Source organism: Vulpes lagopus, chromosome 8, assembly GCF_018345385.1.
Source record: "Vulpes lagopus strain Blue_001 chromosome 8, ASM1834538v1, whole genome shotgun sequence".
NCBI lineage: Eukaryota > Metazoa > Chordata > Mammalia > Carnivora > Canidae > Vulpes > Vulpes lagopus.
This window is the reverse complement of record NC_054831.1, coordinates 79,443,128-79,468,193: the sequence shown is the minus strand read 5'-3', so window position 1 is coordinate 79,468,193 and position 25,066 is coordinate 79,443,128. Positions and strand designations below refer to the sequence as shown.

Genomic DNA, 25,066 nt, shown 5'->3' with positions numbered 1-25,066 from the left:
TCAGTGCCTGGACCACCAACCCAAAGCTGCTCCCCAGACACACCGCCTCCCTCAACTATGCTTGCAGCAGGAACTAGTTCAAAGGACAGCAGTCTTTAGTGTACATTCTAGAGTCCAGCATTTAAGGGGAGGGGAAATGTTGCCTTTCTGTCATGATCCTTAAAGCTAGCTTTACAAGGAAAACACTTGTAAAGCACACAGAGTAATGTAAAATTGACAGTTGAGGTGATGGCGCAGGTGTTTGGACATTGCTTTGAAAGGATAGGCCTAGTCAGGAAGGTCGGGACCTTTTTCTGAAGGAAGTGATGCTGCCTGTTGTACAAGGCATGGACAGCTAGACTAGTAAGTGTGTAGGTTCTGAATGTTCACCTAGATTTGTTTCAGAGTGCACTTATATCAGCGCCTCAAGAATTCCAGAGTATCTGTCTGTCACGTGGTAAGTGTCACTTGGCAGACCCACAGGTGTTGAATCACTATGTAACATTAAACAGCTGAAGATACTTGTGTCTGTCATCGTGGCAGAGTGTGTTAGGGGAGGCCAGGTCTTTTTTTTTTTTTTTTTTTTTTTAAGATTTTTAAAATTTATTTATTCATGAGAGAGAGAGAGAGAGAGAGAGGCAGAGACACGGCAGAGGGAGAAGCAGGCTCCACACAGGGAGCTCAACGTGGGACTCGATCCCAGGACCCCAGGATCAGGCTCTGAGCCAAAGGCAGACACTAAACCACTGAGCTACCCAGGGATTCCTGGGGGAGGCCAGTTCTGAGAGTTGCAAGTGGCCTCCACAGAAACCACGTTGGTGGCAGCTCCCTGGTTGCCCTGCTGCCCTCGGGGTCAGCATTGTGGAGGGCATGGGGGCCCTCGGGCCAGAGGGCTACCCCCCCCCCCCCAAGAGCTGGGTCTGGAGGTGTGGACAAGGTACAAGTCCCACTAAGGCACTTGGATGAGCCTGAATTCAGTGGGGGAGGCCCTGGAAATACTTCTAAAAGATAAAGAACGTCGTGTGTGTGTTTGAGAGCCATGTCTTCGGCTGCAGTGTGGGGAATGGACTGGAAGCATGATGAATAAACAGGCCTTCATGTGAGCCTAGACTCAAATATGTATTCTTCTCTATAGTGGCTGATGGCTCCTATTTTATACCATTTAAATATGATTTTAAATAATTTATATTAAAAGATTTTTATTCCCCATCAACGATCCATTTGTTTTCCAAAGTTTTTCATAAATGGTTGCCAGGTCTGTTTCTGCAGCCCCTCCATCATCATTGTTCCAGTTTCCATGTTGCTTTGGTAAGCAGTGTGGTTGAAAAATGAAGTTTTTTTTTTTGTTGTTTTTTTGTTTTTTGTTTTTAAGCTGCTTGTCCTCCAAAACTAATCTAAAAATTATTATTTTTTTTTTTACCTTGAATTGAAGTTAATTTTGTTTGGCTGATTACATATACTGTACCTTGACCAGTGCTGAAATAAGGGGGCAACTCAGTGGCATCATGCCACAGTGAGCAAAAGACCCGGTTTCTTTTTGCTTCCATCTTCTCAAAAGCAACAGCACCATTCTTGTCCTTGACAGAGAGAGCGCAGAGGATGCTGGGTTGTTTTTTTTTTAATAATAAATTTATTTTTTATTGGTGTTCAATTTGCCAGCATACAGAATAACACCCAGTGCTCATCCCGTCAAGTGCCCCCATCAGTGCCCGTCACCCATTCACCCCCACCCCCTGCCCTCCTCCCCTTCCACCACCCCTAGTTCATTTTCCAGAGTTAGGAAATCTGCTATCTCCCTTTCTGCTATTTCCTACCCATTTCTTCCCCCTTCCCTTTTATTCCCTTTCACTATTATTTATATTCCCCAAATGAATGAGACCATATAATGTTTGTCCTTCTCCGATTGACTTATGTCACTCAGCATAATACCCTCCAGTTCCATCCACGTTGAAGCAATGGTGGGTATTTGTCGTTTCTAATTGCTGAGTAATATTCCATTGTATACATAAACCACATCTTCTTTATCCAATCATCTTTCGATGGACACTGAGGCTCCTTCCACAGTTTGGCTATTGTGGACACTGCTGCTAGAAACATCGGGGTGCAGGTGTCCCGGCGTTTGATTAGGATGCTGGTTTTTGTGCAAGAGAGAGAGCGTAGTAGCCACGTTCAGTTCACACCTACAGCTGGACTGCTTCGAGACACCACACATGGTTTGGGAGTGTGTGTTGTGTTTCATGATCATATTTATCTCGTGGCCACTGTTTACAACAGAAAGTAAAAGATTGGGGGCCCCTGGGTGGCTCAGCAATTGAGCATCTGCCTTCAGCTCAGGTCGTGATCCTGGGGTCCTGGGATTGAGTCCTGCATCGGGCTCCCCGCATGGAGCCTGCTTCTCCTTCTGCCTGTGTCTCTGCCTCTTTGTGCATCTCTCATGAATAAATAAATCATTAAAAAAATAAAGTAACAAATTTTGTGCAAAGGTAAAACTATCCTTCAAGCGAGAAGGTGGGCATAGTATAAATTAAGCGTCAGAATAAAGTACTATCAAGATAATCTAGAGCAAAATGTTTTCAAAAACTCAGCTCCCCTGGGAAGTTTTCTGGCCTGGGGAGTCCTGAGGCACTTGGGAGAGATGGGGTGTCCGGCCCCACTTATCTGTAAGATGCGGAAGCTCCTTTATTATTATAGAAACTCAAAGTGTGTGACCGAAGAGCCCAGGTTTCACGGGGTGTGGTAAAGGTGTTGAATGTCTCAGAAAATGTGTTCCTTCAGGTCATTTATTAGTAAACGAAGTCAGAGCCGAGGATCTGTACTGAGACGTTTCGGTGGGCTCTTCGTCAGATCTTACCTGGAGGAGTTTCTTTGAAGTTACGTTGCTGTGCATTTTGAGTTGAAGTATCGAAATGATCAAATTTGAGTTGTTTTGAGATCCAGGGACACTGTGCTTTTACAAAGGAAATAACAAGTGCTGGTCAGACCGTGCTCCTGGTGCCAGGAGAAGCCTCAGGGTGTGCAGTGGAAACGTCCAGAATCCTTCAGACAGAAACAGTGTCTGCATCACAGAGGGGTATGGAGTGAAGGAATTGCTCGTAATTACTCGAGTAACTGCCAGTCAGGCCTGGGACAGGTGGTCCTGCCGGTGCGGGAGCATCCAGGGGCTCCCCGGCCATTCATGATGTTCCGGGGGATGCAGCTTGGCCTTCCCAAAAGTTGTAGGAGCGTTTCGACTGGAGGTGGTATTTTGAGGGTGAATATCTGCATCCCCAAGGTAACAGCCTCAGATTGCATGAGAGCCCCGTGTCCGTGCATTAGTCTGCTCTTGGCCACTTCGTGGACATAAGGATTGATTAGAAAGTGCTTTCCTTTTAAATGAACCTCTAAACCCAGTTGTTAGTGATGCCCGGGAGCCATCTGGAAAGCTCGTTTAGAGATGAAATCTTAAAAAAAAAAAAAAATTAATTAAAATTTAAAAATAAGTAAATTAAAAAAAAAAAAAAGAAGTAGGACTTAATTGCCACCCATGTTGCCTGGTTAGGATAGTTTAGGGACTAGGATGTGCTTTTTGATGTGCTTAGTGGACTATGAAAGTAATCCTGTGCAGGTGGCCCTTCTGTGGTAATAGTTATTTGTAAATCTTTCAGAACATCCTGAGGAAAGGAGGCCATACAGAAGTTGAACTTCAGCATTTCTGTCAGGCCTTCCACAGAGAGAATGACACGCTCCTGGTCATCATCAGGAATGAAGACATAGCATCGCGCCTGCATCAAGTGCGTATGCCCCTCTCTTACAGAGCTGTTCAAGCATTTTATGGGGTGTTCCGCGGGGTAGCTAACTGACCGAGGCATTTGTGGGATGTGTTATGGCTCCGAGTGAAGACTTCCCTCCTAACTAGGGAAGAGCCCCGGCGAGGGGGGCGGTGTGGGGACATGGTCTCAGCCCAGATTGAAACCCACACAGCAGGAGTGAACCTTCCTTTACAGGGACTGGCAGAAGTTTTCTTAACTCTGTACTGATATTAATGTGTCAGTTGAGTAAAAGGGGTTGCCTGTCCAGGGAAGCCCTCACTGCACAGCCTGGGCTCAGGGCAGCTGTCGGTGTGGGAGAGGAGCCCAGTGCCTGCTTCCCGGCTCTAAGGTTCACCCCACCCCCAGTGTCAGGCCCAGGGGGTTTCAGAGACCTCTCGGGAAATAGACAAGATGTTAGGGTCCTTGCAGCAGGTGAGATGAACCGAATCCATATTCCTTAAGGGAGGTGCTGCTGGGGTGTGCTGGGGGTTATGGGAGGTGCTGCTGGGGTGTGCTGGGGGTTATGGGAGGTGCTGCTGGGGTGTGACGGGGGTTATGGGAGGTGCTGCTGGGGTGTGATGGGGGTTATGGGAGGTGCTGCTGGGGTGTGATGGGAGTTATGGGGAGATGCTGCTGGGGTGTGACGGGGGTTATGGGGAGATGCTGCTGGGGTGTGATGGGGGTTATAGGAGGTCCTGCTGGGGTGTGACAGGGGTTATGGGAGGTGCTGCTGGAGTGTGCTGGGGGTTATGGGAGGTGCTGCTGGGGTGTGAGGGGGGTGCAGAATTCTAGTCATTTAGCTTAGGTTTATTTTCAGCTGCTCCTGAATCTTGCAGTCCTTGCATAACAGTGACCCCACCAACCTCTCCCTTTGGGTCCTTTGTGTTCACTAGATCCCCTTTCTTCTGAAGCTGAAGCACTTCCCCAGTGTCCTCTTCGCTGGAGTAGACTGCCCTGAGGACGTGCTCCAGTCCACCTACCAGGAGCTGTTCCAGACTGGAGGCTTTATGGTCTCAGATGACAAGATCCTGGAATCCTTAACATTAGGTCGGTCTTGTGTTTTCCTTCCTTGTTTCTGTCTTTAAAATCTAATTGGGTCCATTTCTCTTCCCCCAGCGACCCAAACACTACTTTCTCAAAGAGATTAACTCAGAAGTCGCTGTCAGTCACCACCTTGTGAGGCCTTCATTTGTGCCCCGTGCTCTGCTGAGCCTCCCTTGTGGCTTGCTGTCACCCCCGCCCCTGGCACGTGTGCTCCTGGCCTCTCGGGGGCCACCTGGCTTCTCTTCAGCACCAACCCCGCTGGGAGCACTGCCTGACTGTTCACCCTTGCCTCCTACACCTGCCCACAAGCCCTCTCTTCTGCATTTCTCTTGTTAGCAGTCCTGCCGTCTGGGTGATGTTCTGGAAACATGCCTCTTAAGTCTTGTTAATTATGTGCCAGGCACTCCTAATACTCTTCTCCCTGGGCAATGATTAGACGGAGGAGGTGGTGATAGCAGCCTGGCGGGGGGGGGCCTTTTGGTATAATCAAACCCTGCCCCAGCTGATGTCATACTAGAGCTCCCTGTAGACGCCACTCCTGGCCCATTGGAGGGGGTGGACCCCCACAGCCGGAATTATGCACGGAGACTGGAGTGGGGAGTATTTGCAGGTGCAGGATGTGGACTTCCCGCTTGTGGGGTCCCTAGGATTGGTGTCTGGGTGCCGGGTAGCGGGCCTAGCCGCCCCCCACCATCACAGTTTCTGGGCCCCACGAGACCGCTTCTCTTCCGTCTGTAGCTCAGTTGAAGGACGTGGTCAGAACCCTGGAAAAACTGAACAGAAACGGAAGGTGGAAGTGGCTGCTCCACTACAGAGAGAACAAAAAACTGAGAGAGGACGTCAGGTGAGGCCGCGGGGCGCGGAGCCTGTCAGGGAGGCCGGGAGGCTGGAACCGCCACCGAGGGTTTGAGGCCCAGACTTTGACAGCACTGGAGGCCAACGGAGGTCAAACTCGGGAGTCCTGAAGTTTGGGCTCTGCCGCCGTGAGCCGTGAACCTGGAGGGACTGGAAGTGTGGCCATGGGCTACTGCGCTCCTGGGCCTGTGTCGGGGGTGGGGTGGAATCAAGTCACCAGTCACAGGATGGAACAGGACAGGAACGTTCCCTTGGTTTAGTCGTTCGGGAACCAGCAGACTGGAAGGAGGCGGCGGGGCAGGGCTTCTGGGCAGCGCTGCTTTCCAGGAGGAGCCCCGGGCCATGGGGCCTGTGCTGCGGTGGGGCTGCTGCCGCTGGGCCCGGGGTGGATGCGTGTGGAGCTGCCAGGAGCCGTTGCAGGCTCCTCGGGGACCAACCGGCGGGCGGCCAGTGTCGTACAGCAGTTGCCCCCACACTCCAGGGATTGGGAGTGGCCGCACGGGCGCGACAGATCTGACCCAGGTCAGACGAGGAGCTGTGGTGCCGGGCTGCAGGCCCAGAACGTTCGCCTTAACCGGACCGCTGTCCTCTGTGCCCCACCGCGCTTCTCCCTCCCAAGGACAGACAGAGGCGGGAGCAGGTCTGGGAGAGGCTGTACCCGGAAAGCACTAGTGCAGGAGGAAAAAGCGAGCCAAAAGGTCTGAGCGGACCCCAAAGCAGATGCTGCACGTCCAGGGGGTGGGGGTGGGGGCGGTGGAGGCGGTTAACCAGCCCTTCAGAGTAGAGGCTCAAGCGCAGGAACGCACCACGCACCGGTCCACCTGGCAAGCACGGGTGGATTTCCATGTTTGGATATTAGGTAAATTGGTCCGCCACTGCCGGCCCTCGGATATGCACTCCCACCACAGTGGCCATCATGGGCACTTGCCAGAAAACGTCCTGTTCTGTGGCCTCCGGAAGCCTTCATCTCAAACTAAAAGCAAAAGAACCTTAGCTTTTAAAAACTTCTGTTTCAGCAAAGATGTTTATAGTAACAGGTGGTTATTAGTAACCTCAAAACCAGCCTCCAACCCAGCTCTAAGCAAATATGACCAATATATGGATTCCATACATTCATAATTTTTAACACATTTGCAAAATAAAGATTTTGCAAATATCTTACTTATAAAAAGCGGGGCTCATAAAACATGTGGTATGATGCCACTTAATTGTGTGTACACGAAGGGTAGAGCCTGAAGGAAACACAGCCCTGTGACATGGCCAGTGTCAGTGCCGCTGGAGACGTGGGGACCTGGGGGACTTGTTGGCTTTCCTCCAGAAAGCAGATGGACAGACGTGTAGAAGTTAGAGGAGATTTTAAGGGAGGTCACAGGGCACTGGGGGCTCGTTGGGTTTGTCTGACTGGATCTCCGCTCAGGGCGTGAGAGGAAGCCCCGGGTGAGGCTCCGCACAGAGCGTGGGGTCTGCTAAAGCTGCGGTGTCCCCCGCTCTCTGCCCCTCCCACCTCCGCACACTCTTAATAAAGAAGAAATTTAAGGAGTGAGAAATGACCGTTATGAAGCAGCAACTTCCTAATGAAGCTGCTAATCTGACTAAGCAGATCAGTGGTGGCCCTAGAACGGGGACGGGAAGCATCGCGGCACAATCCCTCCCGCAGCTGGGGGCCGCTGGACCTGCACACGGAGATGCCCCCCTGGCTTGGAATGAGGCCTGCACGTCTCAAAAATGTGTGTTGACAAAGGGAGGAAGTAGGCCTGTGCCACTTGAGGGAACCTGCGGGGCCACAGCGAGGTCCAGGAAGACAGGTGCGTCGTGGGAAGCGAGAGAGGAGGGAAGCAGCGTCTTGGGAGTTTTGAGTGTTTTCACAGATTGTGAAGACAAGAAGTCGAAGAATAAAAGCTAAAAATGAAGACACAGTAAAAAGTAAACTCGCAAATTTATACTGAACCTGAGCTTGGCTAACATTTCTGCGTCTATTACAGAGTGGATTCGGTCGCACATAAGAAGAACCTAATATTGAAGTCCTACCAGAGCGCAGAGCTCATCGAGCTGCTTCATTACCACCAGTGTGACTCTCGAGCAGCAACAAAAGCAGAACATTTAAAATGTCTGCTGAGCCTGCAGATCCAGCACATCCAGGCCAGGTTTGCGGTCTTCCTAACAGGTAAACTCACAGCCTTCGTCCCGGCTCCTCTAGAAACGTCCAAGATCCGTGCGCGTGTCCACCCGGCAGCCAAGAACCAGCCTTTTGCTGTGTTGGGAGAAGTGTGCTGAAGGCCCAAGACACGGGCCACTGGGTTCGGTCTGGCGCGCGGCCCCAACCCACATGTGCCTACGCACCACACCCTAGTGCTCCAAGGCGAGACCCGGGGACCCTGTCACCCCGGGAGGACAGGGAGGACGAGCCGCCCTTCAGCAGTGGTGTTCCGCACCTCGGCAGCCGCTCCTGACCCCACACCTTTCCTCCCTACGACAGTGCGCCCCCCCCCCCCCAGAGATGAAGCAGTTCCCTACAAGTTAGTGGGTGTTTTGTTTTAAAAAAGGGAGTTCTGATGCTTATAAAGTATGTACATCAATGAATTTTTCACCAAAAGGTATTTTTTTCTTTTTACAGAAAAGCCCACTGTCTCCAGAGAAGTCTTTGAAAATAGTGGCATCCTTGTTACAGATGTAAATAATTTCCTTGAAAATATACAAAATATAGCAGCTCCGTTTAAGAGTAGCTATTGGTAAGAACACTTTACAGAACTCTTCTGTGTGAACGGGACATGACACGTACTGACATTTGCGTCTGTGAGGAAACCGGTTGTTGGCAAACTCTGTTCTTTACCTTCTACATCATGCTATAAATTTTAAATCTGTATTAGGGGTGGAATTGCTGTTGGCTCAGCCTACTTGAGGGAACCCACTTCATCTGAACGGCACACGTCGTCACTGGCAGTTCACCTTGTTCCCGGGACACAGGAGACGGTGACCATGAGGTGCCTGGAAGTTGTCCCCACTGGACCGCATCCTGCTGCTGAAATACCAGTGTCCTGTTAATCAGGGATGAGCGGCAGCTGGCCTAGACCGCGACGCCACTGCCAACCAATTCCTGGTTTCCTTTTACTTTGAAAATTTTTTAGATAAACAGAGTCGTTTTCTCATATTTGAAAAATCAATGTTCTACAACTTGGAAGTTTTCATTTTCTTACATTTTGCTATAAAAATCTTGGCCGTTATTCAAGTGGAACATGAGCTGTCCACTAGCTTTGTTGCAGTGTTCGATATTATTGTTTTAAATTAATTTCATTTTATACAGAGAGCCTTCCAAACTATTAATTATAAGCTCCATGCTAAAAACAATTTTACAAACGTTTACTTATTAGTCGTAGCAAAAATAAGTGTTTGACCGATGGTTCGGTTTTTGCATGTCCACGTCCAGAAGGCGTACGTAGTGCATGGTAGTCCGTCTTAAAGGCTTGACCGCCCTTGTGAAAGCTAGGCTCTTAACTGGGGGATCTGCTGTTATTCTAGCAACACTACAGTCACGTTGCTGATTTATAAACTGTTTTCAAGAGCTCAGTTTTTGTAAATACTGCACTACAAAATCAATTCTGAGGAAGAAAATCACTTATTTATGGTATTAGAAATAATTTCTACAGTAATCTTTAAACTCAAAACCAAGCAAAAAATGTTTGTAGATACATAGTATCTATTTGGAACAGAGGTTTTTGTAACTAATTTGTTTCATTTTTTAAATAAAGACCCCTGAAGATCAACTTTCTGGGATTCCTTTAGAGCAAAACTTGAATTTGTGGGGAAAGTGGTGGCAGTTTTCAGACCACTTGACAGAAGTGGCTCTGCTCCCCTCAGAGCAGGGCGCCGAGCCCCGGGAAGGACGGGCTTCCCTGGCCTTTCACCTGCGCTCTGGACAGTCCGCTCCAAGGCCCGGCTGCCCGATCTGACCAGTAGCCGTAGGTGGCACGACCGGCGCAACAGCACCTGCTGTCACTCCGCTCTCAGAGGTCAAGCCCCCCCCCCCCTTGAAGAGCCGCCCTTCCCGCCCCCCCCCCCCCCCCCCCGCATCCATCCCACCTTTTCTAGAACTGTTTGTTTTTACACCTGACCAAGGAGTAGCCTTCTCTGCACGGTCCGCCGTCCTCGTTCCCTGCGGGCCTGGCTGAGGGTTGCAGTCATGCCACACGCATGCTACCCGAAGACTGGGAAGACCCTAAGGATTTTCAGCCCAGCATGCGCCCTTGCCTTCGCCCACAGGCCTGGTGGACAACTTGAATTAGGGGAAGGAAGGGCTTGCTGGGGTTTTAGATACTCCTACCACATGGAAAAGCAGGGGTTTCTCAACTGGGGTCAGTCTGTGCCCCAGGAGATGTGTCAGGAACCTAATTTGGGGTCTACTCACTTCGAAGCCAGGCCACGGGCATGCTGCTAGGCGTCCGGATGTAAATCCCCCGGGGCCATCGGCGCGGAGTTGGCGTGTGTGCCTGCACAGCAGCCAGCACAATGCACGCCAACTCTTACACCAGACAAAGAGACCAATGGAGCAGGAACTGGTTTCCAGAGTTTGGCTTTATTTTGCAGTACAGAAATCATGTGGAGCCATTTGAGACAGACACTGAAGTGGAGGCCCTGTCAAATCAATACTGCATCGCAGCTTGGTCCGTTGAAGAAGCCACACCTGGGATACAAAAGAAGCTTCTACGTTTACCTGCTTACAAGGGGTTTCTTTCCCCTTCGCGCTCATCCATTTTATAAGGTTAAAACACCGCACACAGGCTTCCTCCGAAAGGACTCTCAGGGTCTGCAGTTGGGTTAGATTTTAGGCTCATGTCTCCCCACTCGTGGCCGTGTGCCATGGGCACTGTCGGAGTAGCGGACAGGACACAGCACGGGAAGGTGGGGGGCAGATGTAGGGCTGCTGTCCCGTAGGGGAGATTCAGTCTTGAATCTCAACGCCAGGAGGACAGATGGCACGCAAGTGGTACTGCTCCGGCTCCGGAGCAGCAGAAGCACACGGCCGCGGCGGCTACACTGATTAAAAGATACAAAGTCTGTATCAAGTGCTCCGTACCAGGATCACGGATGTCCTCAGACTGCTCCTCCACTAGGGAGAGCCAGGGCTGGCTAAGGTGAGCAGACACGGTGACCTGCCGGTGCGGAGCAGCCCCGCCATGAGACACGTTCCTACATGATATTAGAAAGGGAAGGAGTATTTACTGGTACAGCGCCCTGCAATCACGGTGCGGATTACAGCAGCAGGCCTACGCTATCGGGGGCGAACAGTATGCGTCATTTGCCAGAGTTAGGTCTGTCCTAGCGAGATGAGTACGTGCACTGCTCCTAGTCTTCCCCGTAGATGTCGTTCTTCTTGCGCTTCATTTCCTCAAAGTCAAACTCGGAGCCGGTCATCCTCTTGTAGATGTTCTTAATATCGTCACAGGTGGTCTCAAAGTGAGTTGTAGCATCGTACGTGCGGGAAATAAAGATCTGCGAATGAAATCACCGAGACGTGAGGCGGGCATCTCCCCGCGCCGCCCGTGCCCGATGCCCTTCTCAGACCGCCACTCACCTGGCTTTCCGTCCCCAGGTCTTTGGGTACAAGGAGGTCGCTGATGCTAACGAATCTGGAGGGGGAAAGAATGAAGTCAGCAGGTGAGCTGCCCCCGGCCGCCCCTCGTCCTCACTGCGCTCCCCTCGCTGCGAGGTCAGAACTCAGTCTTGGATCTGAGCTCATCGAAAGGGACCCATCACTCACTTCTGTTCAATTGGTTCCAGAAGCTCCAAAGCTGGTCTGATTTCCTTCTCGGGTTCCTTGGTCTCCACTGTCGTGCTCACTATGGCGATGTACTTCCCTTGCGCGGCCACATTGTGTGCAGAGGAGATCATGCACACGTAGATGTCTGCAAACGAGTAACGCCGTCTCACTGCCAGGGTTCCCAGGCCTCAGCCGTGTGTGCGCAATCCACTCTCCCCGTATATCATCAGGTGGAATTAAAATTGCTTGGACCAGACAAAACCTTCTAGGCGGAGGTGGCAACTGGAGGCCGACGGCGCCCTCTCTGTTCCAGATAGGACCGCGTATGCAAGTACCAAGCCACTTGCAGCCTCCTGGGGCTGTGGGTTTCCGTGGCCAGAACTGCCGGGCTTACACAGCTTGCTTTCCTCCAGCTCTGTGGCCGCTAACCGGACACCTGACAACCCCACTGACCGCGCTGTCTCCTTCCTCTCCGAGCCCTGCATCTAGAAAGGGGCTGAACAGCTAAGGGACAATTTATTAAGGACTAGCTTCTCGTTTACTTAATTGAAGTAACAAAACGACCAATCAGCACAAGCTACTCTTCGTTTCGCATCCCGTCGTCTACTGCCCCCTCTGCGTGCTGCTTAGTAAGTGCGTCATTTCCAATACGAAAGTCACTACTGAGCTGCTTTCCTCTCGAGTTCACCAACCCTGGGGTCTGCGTGGGCCCCCTGCATGTCCCTTGGGTGCAATCCTAATAACCCACGATTCTGGTTTCTTACATGGAAAAAACATACCAGTAGTTCTGTTTAAATGCTGATAACCCTTCCTAAAGTTGAATTTTTGATAGATATAGGGCTTCCACCTCTAAGGATGGTGGGAAAAGGTAGGGGATGAAAACAACTGCTCACCACAAGGAGATTAGGAATTCCTACTTTAGAAGTCCGTCCTGATGCAGTTGTTTTCTAGCACACTGCTGAAATCCAGCCTAAGCTGGCTCAAGACCACAGTAGAGCTGGGCTGCCTAATGCCTAATAAGCCATGACCTGCCTCCCCATCCCCATGCCGGAGGGGCCAGGAGGCACCATGACCACCTAGTCCAGCCAGCTCAATTCCTCATTCTACAATGAAGGAAAGGAGGCCCAAAGTGGGGGCAAGCAGGAGGGCGAGGCAGGGCTCCAGGGTGGAGTTGTGCCTTTCAATGCAAGGACCTCACATCCCTGTGAGCTAAAGCCATCGGCTCTCGTTTCCCGTACGCGACCTAAAGTTTCTTACAAGAGAGCAAATAAGGATTCTAACAACGTGGCCCAAACATCTGCTGGTCTTCACACCTCACCTGACTTCCGATTGACCTGGTTCTGGGGGATGATGATCTGGCAGGAGTTGGCGTCATTGGTGTTCTTGATGGGGTGGCTGAGAATGCAGATAACCCTGATGACCTGGCCCACCTTCTCTACCCGGTCTTTGACGTAGCTGGGGTCACAGATGAGCTGCTTGCAGCGAGCAACCTGTAGTAAACGGTTGAGCTCCCATTTATAGCAGTCCGGGTCCCCAAGGCTTCCAGCTAGACTACTGACGCCACTGGGCTGTCAACACGTTCCCTTCATAAGGGTACCTGTCAATTACTGCTCAACTACAGATCACCTAAAACTAGTTTTGCCAACCACCCCCCCCGCCCATTCTCCTGGAACAGACCCGTGCATTCGAAGTCCTGTTCAACTACTAGGAAACCAGGTGCACAGTGTTTAGAAGCACAGGATTCAGAGTCGGGCAGACAGGTTTCCAATCCTGGCCAAGCTTAATCTCCAACAGCTGTTGCTGGATTAAATGAAGTACCGTATTTAAGGGCTGTCGCTATATGCGATGTGCCTGGGAAGACGGGAATGTTTATCTCCCACGAGGGAACCGCTGTGGGGAAAACAACAGGAGATGACCCCCACACTAAGCGCTCTGAGATCCCAGATGAATTGCTCCCCGTTTGTCCCTGTTCCCTAAACCCGTTCTGATGGACACACAAGGCAGTTACAAAGGCTCCACGGTAATGACTCATTCTGACGGCCCACCGCTGAGTGAGGATTACGTGGGCCAACCCACGCAGTACCACAGGAATGCCAACTAGCTCTCCGGTCTTAGCTTCTGAGCAGTGCCAGCTATCAGTACGAGTTGGCAGCTCATGAAACACGAATGAGCTGGTCAGCGGACCCTCAGCATCAGCCTCACCTAAGAGCTCGCAAGGACACAGACCCACCGAATCTGAATTAGCACGTGAACAAGGTTAACACATTCGTACTCAATCCAAATCAGAGAAACTACTTGAAACTCCACCCAGCCAGCACTGAAGCTAAAACCCAAATTAAATAATAAAATGCCCAGTATTCACCAGGCCCACCCAATTCCACTGATAAGTTATAAATTATATAAATTATAAAGCTACATTTAAATGAAAATTCAGGAGACAGGCACCAACCTACACTCCATAAATAGAGCACCTACCACTAAGGTTTCATCCATAACGTATAACCCAGTCTTCAGCAATAACCAACAGTAAGATTTTTGTAAAATAAAGCACAGTGGGCAGCCCTGGTGGCTCAGCGTTTAGTACCACCTTCGGCCCAGGGCGTGGTCCTGGAGACCCCGGATCGAGTTCCACGTCAGGCTCCCAGTATGGAGCCTGCTTCTCCCTCTGCCTGCCTCTCTGTGTCTTTCATGAATAAATAAATAAAATCTTAAAAAAAAAAACAAAAAACACAGCATCTCAAGCCAGTCCTTACTCATTATGAACACCAAAGTGGCATAAACCAGTCTGAAATCCAGCATTGATGCCCAAATCCCGTTCCACCAGGCAACATTTTCTTCACTAGAACACAGTATTATTTACATTGTGAAAGCTACTTACCTCTCCTTCAGATTTCACACCAATCACTTGGCCATTTTGCACAATGATTTCTTCAATGGGTTTATTGAGCATGTAGGTGCCACCATAAATAGCACTTAGCCTAAAAAAAGGTGAGATGACAGTAACTTATAATTGTCCCAACTACTAAAAAAGTCTTAGATCTTAATGAGTCACAGGCAATGTGTATTTCCTCAATTCCCTTCTAGAAGGCAGTAGTTTCAAAGTCATTGAGCAGCAAGTACAAAACCATGAAATGAAGTGTCCCATTCGCAGTTCTAAATACCAAGTCCAAAAAGAGCAGCAACCAGTAGTGAGTGAAGAACTTATGTTGGTCTAATCCTCCTGCATATAAATAAAACCGAACTATAAAAATAGACAAATAATAAACTAAAAGCAGACAGATACTGGAGAAGAGACTTGGAGCTGCGTGTGGGGCTCCTGTGGCGGCTCAGCTGAAGGACCCTCTCCCTGCTCCTTGTCACAGGAGCTGCTAAACAAGCAGAAAGCCTGTGGTCTTGTCAACTCGGGGCCAAAGGATGGAATCCAGGGCTCAAAGGAGATGAACTTGTGGGAGCAAAGGATACAAAACGGGGAGCCACCAAGTCTTCAAATTCTTCACTCCAGAAGTGCTCGTTCTTGTGACATTCCAAGGGGTCCAGCGAAAGCAACGCCCAAAAGGTGCAAGGAGCTGAGCAAAGGGTACGGCCGGGGCCTCGAGGACGAGGGGGTCGAAGTCTGATGCTACCACAGCAGATGGCCTGGGACCCGCCGTAAGCGCTCCACCAAAACCCCGGGAGCATCACAGCCCGGTGTTCGAGGATGAAGGATTGAGCCAAAACAAACCCTGCCGTCCCATCCAATAAAGAGCAGAGTCAGTCCTGTGGCCAAGGACTGAACCGCCAACTCACACAAGTCACTCCTCAGAGGAAGGAAGGACCCAGCATCTCGACAGCGCGCCAGTATTTACCAGGCACGGGAAGAAACAAAAAAACGTGATCCAAAGTAAAGCCTCGGGAAAAGCAAATCAGTACAAACAGGTGCCCAGATCACCGGCGTCACAGTGTGCAGGGGGCTGGAGACAGCTATTACTTCACTCACACAAAGGTTCAAGAACATGTTACTGCAAATATATTCAGGAGGGTCAAAATGAGTAACAGAATCTCACAAAAAACTATATTTAAAAAACTGGAAATTCCACATGTAGAAAGTACAGAACCAGAAAAAAGTTAAAACTCACTGAGTGGGATTAATAACCTTTTGAAAATAACAAAAAGGAGTTCGTGAACTTGAAGACAAATCAACAGGCATTATCCAATACGAAGCACAGAGAGACCAAAATAATGAAAAGCACCTCAGTGACTATGGAATAATACCCAGCATCCAACACACACAGACCTGGTGTCCAGAGGGAGAGGATGGAGGAAATGGGAGGAAATATCTGAAGAAAATGAGGATTTTTAAATTCCCAGTTTGATATAAACAATTAACTTCTACATCCAAGCAGTTCAACAAAACCATCCAGGCAAAACCGTCTGAGGCAAATCCAAGTAAGACTGTAAAACACCAAAAAGAATCCTGAAAGCAGCCAGAGAGGGGTAAAAAAATGCTGGTTCCATACAGAGGACCGGTTACCGACCTCAGTGACGGCTCACTGTCATCAGAAACAGCAGCTGCAAAGTGCTGAATGAAAACATGTCAAGCCAACAAAAGTCCTTCAAAAATCAAGGTACAGACCTCGTAAGAGCAGACCTAGAACTACAAGAACGCTGAAGAAGAGATAAAGAGAAGTGTCTGCAGAGAAATGGATGTAAAAGAAAGAAGAGCAACTAACATGGTAGCAGGGGGGACAGGGTTACGGCTACTCTTTCTCCTCCTCTCTTCAAACTGATTGCTCAGTGCAAAAATTATAATGCTGCGTGGTGGAGATGATTAAAGCAGACATGGAGGGGCACCGGAGTGGCTCCATCAATAAACCATCCGACTCTTGGTTTGGGCTCAGGTTGTGACCTCAGGGTCCTGAGATCGAGCCCTGCGGTGGGCTCCACGCTCAGTGGGGACTGCTTGAGAGTCTATCCCTCTACCCCTCTCTTGCCCTCCCTGCCACCTCTACACGCATTCTCTAAAATAGGTAAAAATTTTTAAAAAAATATTTGACCATAAAGTATGCCTTAATTTCAAAGATTAAAATTTTACAAGTTTGTTCTTTGTCATGGAATTAAAGTAGATATCAGTTACAATATTTAAGATTTTCAAATGTTTAGCAATTAAACACTATACCTTCAAAAACCCAAGGATCAAAGAAGAAAAAAAGAGAGGGTACCATAGAGAATGATACATACTTAGAAATTTTAAACCTTTTAATCCTTATGTTACACAAAGTAAAACCCATGTTCTGTTTCAATTTTAAAAAGCTAAAACTAGAAGAAAATTAAACCCATGTTGGAAGAAAAAATAAAGAACAAAACCAATAAAATAGAAAATAAGCTACAAAGAAAATAAATAAAACTAAGACTTGGTACCTTGACAGGATTAATAAAATTGATAAAATCCTAACAAGAAAAAGGAGAAAATATGACAAATCACAACAATGACAGTGGGAACGCACTGCAGATCCTAGACACTGAAAGGATAATAAAAAAATATGGATTTATCAGAAAATTCAAGAAATTATTTGAAATGTGGGGGCGCCTGGGTGGCTCAGTTAAGTGTCACCTTTTGCTCCAGTCATGATCCTGGGGCCCTGGGACTGAGCCCCAAATCAAGCTCCCTGGCAGGCTCCCCCCCACTTGTGCTCTTACTCGCAAATAAATAAGATTTTTTTTTTAATTTTTATTTATTTATGATAGTCACACAGAGAGAGAAAGAGAGAGAGAGAGAGAGAGAGAGAGAGAGGCAGAGACAGGCAGAGGGAGAAGCAGGCTCCATGCACCGGGAGCCCGACGTGGGATTCGATCCTGGGTCTCCAGGATCACGCCCTGGGCCAAACCAAAACACTGCACCACCCAGGGATCCCTAAATAAGATCTTAAAAAAGAAAAATTAGAATACTCAGGATGCTATGGTAATGGCATAAGAAACATAAACTAATGGAACAAAACAGATACACATCTGTGGCCCGTGGATGTGCCAACAAAGGCACCAACGTGACTGGAAAAGAAAGTCTTTTCGACAATGGTGCTACAAGAACTAAGTATTGGTATGGACAGAAAGGAACTTCAAGGCCTACTTCACCTCACACACCAACATTATTTCACAATGAAAACTATGAAGTTTCCAGGAAAAGACACTGGAAACCATCTTTGTGCTCTCGAGGTACGCAGAGCTCTCTCAGGAAGGACCCGGTAAGCACTGAACGTAAGCAAAAGACAAGGCATTCCGGGAGAGAAGACGTACAGTACGTGCACTGACAACAGACCTGCCGCCAGAATACAAGGCCTCCTAAAATCAAAAACAGAAAAGACCACCCAATCTTGAAAAACATGCAAAAGACATTAACAATCATACCACAAAATTATACAAATGGCCAAAAAGCTCATGACAAGGTGACCAACATTAGTTCTCAGGAAACCCAAGTTAAAGCCGTAATGAGCGCACTTCACACCGACTTGGGTGATTAAAATCGAGAAGCCTGACAACACTACGCACTGACACCGCAGCGGGGCAAGCAGGCCGGCGGAATACAGGTCACGTTACTCCCTCCCTCTCCGTGACCCTCCCACACAGGCACGAGTGATCTGTAGTGGAAAGAAGTTACAGGTGAAGCTGCTACGAGTGGGGGTGGCTGATGAGGAGGTGACCCGAGGGAACTTCCTGGACAAACGCCCTCTCCCGGCGGTGGTGGTGGTAAACAGGTCTGGACATGGATCCAACTACATTTCTTTCCTGTAGATCCGTGGTTTCGTTATATATCAAAAGTTTTATCTCAATAAAAATAAGCAGCATCTCGTGACTCGCAGACGGAGCTCCTCACCCCAAGCACGCAGCACGTACTTCCGCTGAGGAGGAGACGAGGTTAGCGACCGGCACTGACCTTGCAAATCCCTGCGGCAGCTCCCCAAGGCCATACAGTGGGTAGAGGTACGGGCTTTTGCCATATCTTGCCAGAGACTCGCTGTAAAGTTTAATCCTATTAATGGTTTCACAACATGGCTGATCTAAATAGCTAGGATAAAGGAAATAAATATTAGAAAATAAATATTAAAAACGTTTTTCTCAATGATTTCATTTCACTACTTTCATATTTTACTTCAAAGGTTCTAACACTAATTTACAGCTTGAACTTTTCATAATATAACCTGGTTATTTACTTGTTTTGTTAGAATTTCCATTTTGGAGAATGGAGAAATTCAGTGACAATTCCAAGAAAAACACAAATCTAAAAGCCAAAACACTTACTCATCGGTCCTGTAAAGTGCCAGGGCATGGCCAGTAAAGTCTATGACATCTTGTCCCAAGTCAAATTTCTTGTACACCTCTCGCATGGCAGTCTTCTTAGGATCGATGCCCTCAAAAGTTCTGGGATCTTTTTCATCAAAGTTGGCAACATACACTAGGAATTTTCTGAAGCGACGTTTTTCAAACAGTCCCATTAAGCCTAAAGAATTTGTCAAAAAGCAAACATTCACACTAGAACACGAGGAAAAGAGAGTGTGAGAGGCAAGTTTAAATGTGCCGTGGGATTACCCGAGGCTCTTCTAGACAGTATAGCTTCTACTTTTACTACGCTTCAAAAGAAACCAACAGAATTACAACAGATCAGCTATTAAGTATTTAATTTTACAGTTACAATTATAATCAGCACTTAATTAAATGTAACACACTTAATTTTCTCTCTTATTAAGGTGCAAGGTGAACATGACTTTGAAAGACTATTACAAGGGCATCCACCTGAATGTTCTAGACAACTCTGATCTGTACTCATCCAACTGCCTAAAATTCTGAAAGCTCCTCCTTTTTCTGTATTCGGACATTCACTCCGGCACCTCACAGAAAAGATGTTGGTTATGCTGCCGGGCACTTACTTCAGGGAGGTCCTAGGTAATCAGGTAACTGCTTTTTATACAAGAAAAAGGAGGAGGAGACAGGTATAAACTACTTTACAAACCTGCAGCTCTCTTGTCAGCAGTCCTACCTGAGTTCACAGCCGCCAGGAAGACAAGGCCAAAGGAAAAAACCTGTTCTGGATTTATCTCCTTCCCCTTTCCTAAACTATATGACTACGGTAAAGACAACAAACTCTCAAGGAACAGTGAAATGTTTCGATATTCTGAATGTTACTTCCCCCAAGATTATAGATGAAACCAACAAAACAAATTAAAATGCTCATCAGGCCATTAACGACAGCCAACTACACTTATTAACATTTTTAAATTCTATTTACAACCTAGCTTTAAAAAAATGAGACGGGGGCACCCGCCTGGTTCAGTCGGTAGAGCATGGGACTCGATCTCAGGGTCATGAGTTCAAGACCCATATTGGGTTTGGAGCGGACTTTAAAAAACTGAATGAAAATCAAAATGGATTTTAAATAATTTTTTAGGAATTAAAAAAAATAAAGTGGGACCAAGTGCATACACAGTAAGGGTAATAAGGGTAAAAAAAAAAAAAAAAAAAAATTGATGACCACACAAGCACCAACTTATGTTGAGTTGTCAGGGATAAAAATAAGCCAAAATAATACAGTACAACTCCAACTACTTCTCTGTGACGGTGCCTTCCCGGATCACTTTATTTAAAACTGTGTCCCCACATCCCTTCATCTGTCTGCACAGACTTATCACCATCTGATATCCTCTCCCTTATTTATTTATAACCTGAATCCTCTAATACAAGCTTCATAACAGAAAGCATTTTTTACTTTTCCCCTTCTGTTGAACCCTCCTCCAAACCTAGAAGGGTACACGGCACATAACACGTGCTCCATACTCCACTCACATAATTAATGTCTGATGCAAGGAAATACAAAAGTCTAATTATTCGTAGATAGGAAAACAGAAGGAATATAGAAGGAATATAGAAGGAAAATGTTCAACTATATAAAAAAAGGGTTAGAAAAAAACCCTTTTCCAAATTACTCAGTTTCCTAAGTTAAGTAGTATCTTAACATCATTTCAAATATTGTTTTACTTCTTTTCATTCACTTGCACAGTAGGGTTTATTTACAAAAAAAAAAAAAAAAAAAAAACAACTTAAGTCAAGGCCTTTAAAACATAAAAAGTTAACAAAATCCAGAGCAGTTTCATCAAGAGAAAAAATAAAAGCTTTAAGTGGGTGTAAGATTGGACCACAGAGAACTGGAAGGATATTGTTACAATGTCCATACTTACCCACAGCAATCTACAGATTCGATGCAATCTCTATCAAAATTTCAACATTTTTTTTGTACAGAACTACAAAAGAGGGACGCCTGGGTGGCTCAGCAGTTGAGTGTCTGCCTTTAGCCCAGGGCATGATCCTGGGGTCCTGGGATCAAGTTCTACATCGGGCTCCCCGCAGGAGCCTGCTTCTCCCTCTGCCTGTGTGTCTGCCTCTCTGTCTCTCATGAATAAAAAAAATCTTTAAAAATTAAACAAAGTAACTTATTCTTATTCATCCTTCTGAACTTCTCCACCTTTCCATATCCCATTCATTCTGCCTAGGATCTTCTAGCCTCCCATTCTGATTTCCAGATCCTATTCACTAACAGGAAAATAATCATCTGGTAAAAATTCATAAAACTATATACTAAAACAGGTAAATTATACTCTATGTAAAAATTATACCTTGATAAAACTAACCATAAAAATAGGCAAATAAACACATTTGCTTATTTTTGGAAAAAGAAACATAAGAGGATAAACCAGAAACAAAAACGATGAAGGGGAAGGATGGAAGACAACAGAATAAAGACAGACTCTAAATACATCTTCTGCTATAATGTTGGCTTTCAAGTCATCTAAAGGCTTTACATATTTGAAAAATTTAAATCAGAAAAATAAAACTGCTAGAAGGTAAGTCCTTCACTGACTGTTAATGAAGGAGACTGAAGTTATTAACAAAGGTAAGACTCAAATGGAGAATAAAACTTTGGAAACACAAACTTTGTTCTAAGAGATTCTCCTCAAACTGTTTAACTTTTACTTCTATGAAAATACTTTATTTGGATAAATTTTACATTGTCATTTAAAATACTTCCATGATGACACCACTAAGTCCCTCACTTTAAGTAGGGGCCATTTCTTCACCCACAGTTGTCAATCCTAACTTTGCCACAAACCTCCGTACTCATGTTTGACTTTCTGGCTATTGTGCCTTTCAGTATTTTATGCCAGCACTTTCTCCTCTGAGAGCAAGAAGGAAGTAAATGGAATTGGAGAAGTGGCCAAAGTCATTCAAATTGGGTTTTTAGGTGAGAAAATTTTCCCACACTCACACCAAAATAATCACTGAGAATTTACTGGCACTTTCCATCTTCTCCCAATCCAAGTGGCTCCCTCCCCTGAGCTCCTCCAGTACTCACTGGAGAAAACTAATCCACCCACCGCTATATAAATTCATCCTTTCTCAAACACCTTCAAGGACATCTAATGAAAAGAGGCAGTAAGAAGAAAGGTTAACCAGATTAACCTTAGGTTGAGCCAAGAGGGGAAATAATTTTGGGCAAAGAATAAAGTCACTCCATACTCACTGGGAATTCCTAAAACCAGGGCTTCCAGAGAATGACAGCATCAACTAGAAGATTAGTTTTGCCAGAACCAAGTTCTTGCCTTTTGTAGCAGGTTGGATAATAAGGCGTAAGAGGTCAGCACAGGTAGTAAAGTACACGCACTGGAGCAATACCACCAGTTTAAACCCTAATCTTGTCACTTCCCTGTCTGATTTTAGGCCTGAATCCCTCTCTATGAAATGGAAACCCTACCCCATAAAGGTGTTTCAAAAGTCAAAGAAGAAAATGAATGTGAAGTATTTAGCACAGAGCCTAGCACACAGGAAACACCCAAAACAACAGCTCTTATGAATTATTATGAAAGAGCACTGGCTGACCTAACAGCAGCACCAAGTTCCACGAGACAGAGACACTTAAACTCTCTCCGAGCTTCAGAAGAGAGGTGCTGAACATTCTCCTCACTGATGGTCTCTCAACTGCCCAGGACAGTGTCCGGCAAGTAACAGACATTCAATAAATACTGTTGCCTGGATGAGTGGACAGATGGCTGTCAGACAGGGGACATTCACTGTGACCCCCTAGGATTCCTTTCCATTATAAAATCTCAATGTTCTGAGAAAATAAAATAAAATCACTTACTAGATGCCAGGGCTTCTGCTTCAGTGGAAGGAACCTTGTAGATTTTTCCTCCCTTGTAGACAAAGCTCCCTTCAGTCACTTTGAAATCCAGATAACGAGTGACCTCTGTATAAAGCAGCATCTTCACCAGCTGACCTAAAAAAGTCCCACAATTCAAACTATAATTTAAATCTTACCACCTTCAAAAGCCAGCAGAAAAAAGAATACATTTATTGTTAGCTAATACTAATGGCTTCCCAGTTTTTTCTAGCATTGTCCGATAACCTCTACCAAAAAGTCTCCAATGCCGTGTTCTAAATGGGACCATCAGAATGCACACTCTTACTAAGCAGATTTAGAAGTTTTTTTCCTATTATAAAACTTCAAGATTAATAACTTTATCAACTTGTATCAACTTGCTTTTGTAAAAGCTATACTAATAATGAGAGGTATGAGGTTTAGAGTTAGAGTATTGCAAATGGGTCTGAGTTTCCTTTAATAAAGTTCCTATTATAAAGAGACTCAAATGATAGGCAAAAAATTTTCAAGAATTTGTGCTATTCAGTTTATATTGTTCAATCTGTATTAATTAAAATAGATATTAATTTAGTGGGCACCCGGATGGCTCAGTTGAGTATCCATCCAACTTTTTTTTTCTTTTTTAAAGATTTTATTTATTTATTCATGAGAAACACAGACAGAGGCAGAGACAGGCAGAGGGAGAAGCAGGCTCCGAGCAGGGAGCCCGATGTGGGACTCGATCCCAGGTCTCCAGGATCACGCCCTGAGCTAAAGACAGATGCTCAACTGCTGAGCCACCCTGGCGTCCCTCCATCCGACTCTTGATTTCAGCTCAGGTCATGATCTCAGTGTCATGAGATCAAGCCCTGCTCTGGGCTCCAGGGTGCATGCAGAGCCTGTTTGGGATTCTCTCTCCCTCTGCCCTCCTACCCCCCTAAAATAAATAAATCTTTAAAAAATAATAAAAACATGAATATTAATTTCAGATAAAGAATATAACCAGGCATATAATTAAAAATATCACCTGTCCATAAACCAAAGAAATGTGGGATACCAAAAATAGCAAACTTTTTGAGAAATTATTTTAAAGCTCATTTGAAAGGATAAAAATTCTATATATATATATATTTTTTAAAGATTTATTTACTGAACGAGAGTGTACACACAAGTGGGTGGAGGGAACAGAAAAAGAGGGAGAAGTAGACTCCCTGTAAAACAGGGAGCCCAATTCAGGATTCGATTTCAGGACCCTGAGATCATGACCTGGCCTGAAATCACTTAACTGACTGAGCTACCCAGGAGTCCCTAAAAAAAATTTTTTTTTTAAATGATGAGAGTTTTATGTAGCCAGGTGTTAGAATAAATTGCACAGTTATATTGATTAGTCCACTAATTAGTGGGGAAAAAAAGAGACCCATTTCTAAGAATATATTATAAAAGTTCATATCAAAGTGGAAAAGATACATGGTGTTGAGGGACAACAGATGAACCATTCTGAAAAAACAAATCTCAATCTCTACTTCTCAAATGGGTTAACAGAGAGGACACCTGGCTGGCTCCACCGAAAGAGCTTGTGACTCTCAATCTTGGGTCAGAAGTCTGAGCCCCATGTTGGGGTAGAGATTACTTAAACACACACACACACACACACACACACACACACACACAACCCCCCCCCCAATGACTATAAAACCATTAATAGCAAATATTAGTATTTTTATAACCTTGAAGATAAAATTATAAGCATACCCTTCAAAATCAAAAACAAAAAATCACTCTATTAACTTCATGAAAAGTAAAAGCTTATTTACAGAAGAAAAATACAGCACAGCTACATATAAAGCCAATCACAGACAGGAACATACCTTTAAATACACTATTTATTCCATAGCTCTTTGACACATGGATAAGGAAAAATTTTAAAACCTCAAAAGAAAAATATACAAAGGCTAAGGCTGGCCAATTCACTAAAAAAATATGAAAGGCAATAAACATCTAGAAATCATTTCACACTCTTAACAAATAGGTACTTTTAAAAAATTCATGGGGAGCCTGACTGACTCTGGATAGAGCATGTAACTCTTGATCTTGGCATCATGGTTCAAGCCTCATGCTGGGCTTGGAGCCAACTTAAAATAAATAGATAACCCACTATTTTGCCTTTAGCTATAACAAAGTGATAAAAATTAAAATGACGGGGTGCCTGGATGGCTCAATAGGTTAAGCATCTGACTCTTGGTTTCGGTTCAGGTCATGATCTCAGAGTCCTGGGATAGAGCTCAAAACTGGCTTCGTGCTCAGCAGGGTCAGGGGGAGGGTCTGCTTCAGATTCTCTCTCCCTGTTCCTCTCCCTCTGCCCCTCTCTCCCAGCTTGCTTGTGAGCACTCTGTGTTTCTCTCTCAAATAAATAAAACCAAAAACAAACAAACAAACACAAAGGTTAAAATGAAGAATATTCAGGCTTGGTGAAGGAACTAGGAATGA

General features: G+C 46.1%; 2 protein-coding genes across 11 annotated transcripts in view; one reads left to right on the top strand and one right to left on the bottom strand.

Moving 5' to 3' along the window:
• Positions 1 to 9,688, top strand: part of TASOR2 (transcription activation suppressor family member 2) — a 77,845-nt gene extending 68,157 nt beyond the window's left edge. For 4 of the 10 annotated variants that reach the window (XM_041765607.1, XM_041765609.1, XM_041765615.1 and 1 more), the window contains 6 exons: positions 3,624 to 3,749; positions 4,661 to 4,814; positions 5,550 to 5,655; positions 7,649 to 7,830; positions 8,281 to 8,395; positions 8,534 to 9,687. In XM_041765607.1, coding sequence (XP_041621541.1) covers positions 3,624 to 3,749; positions 4,661 to 4,814; positions 5,550 to 5,655; positions 7,649 to 7,830; positions 8,281 to 8,395; positions 8,534 to 8,708 — 858 coding nt within the window. In that variant the 3' untranslated portion in view covers positions 8,709 to 9,687. Of the gene's footprint in view, positions 1 to 3,623; positions 3,750 to 4,660; positions 4,815 to 5,549; positions 5,656 to 7,648; positions 7,831 to 8,280 lie in introns of all 10 variants that reach the window. The other 6 variants (XM_041765605.1, XM_041765610.1, XM_041765613.1 and 3 more) reach the window with 3 other exon arrangements.
• Positions 9,689 to 10,217: 529 nt separating this feature from the next.
• The window catches only part of GDI2 (GDP dissociation inhibitor 2), a 28,572-nt gene continuing 13,723 nt past the window's right edge, over positions 10,218 to 25,066 (bottom strand). Inside the window, exons 4-11 of the mRNA XM_041767269.1 lie at positions 22,583 to 22,717; positions 18,694 to 18,892; positions 18,329 to 18,460; positions 14,300 to 14,399; positions 12,740 to 12,911; positions 11,422 to 11,566; positions 11,236 to 11,290; positions 10,218 to 11,153 (exon numbers count right to left, since the gene is read on the bottom strand). Coding sequence (XP_041623203.1) covers positions 11,007 to 11,153; positions 11,236 to 11,290; positions 11,422 to 11,566; positions 12,740 to 12,911; positions 14,300 to 14,399; positions 18,329 to 18,460; positions 18,694 to 18,892; positions 22,583 to 22,717 — 1,085 coding nt within the window. The 3' untranslated portion in view covers positions 10,218 to 11,006. The remainder of the gene's footprint in view (positions 11,154 to 11,235; positions 11,291 to 11,421; positions 11,567 to 12,739; positions 12,912 to 14,299; positions 14,400 to 18,328; positions 18,461 to 18,693; positions 18,893 to 22,582; positions 22,718 to 25,066) is intronic.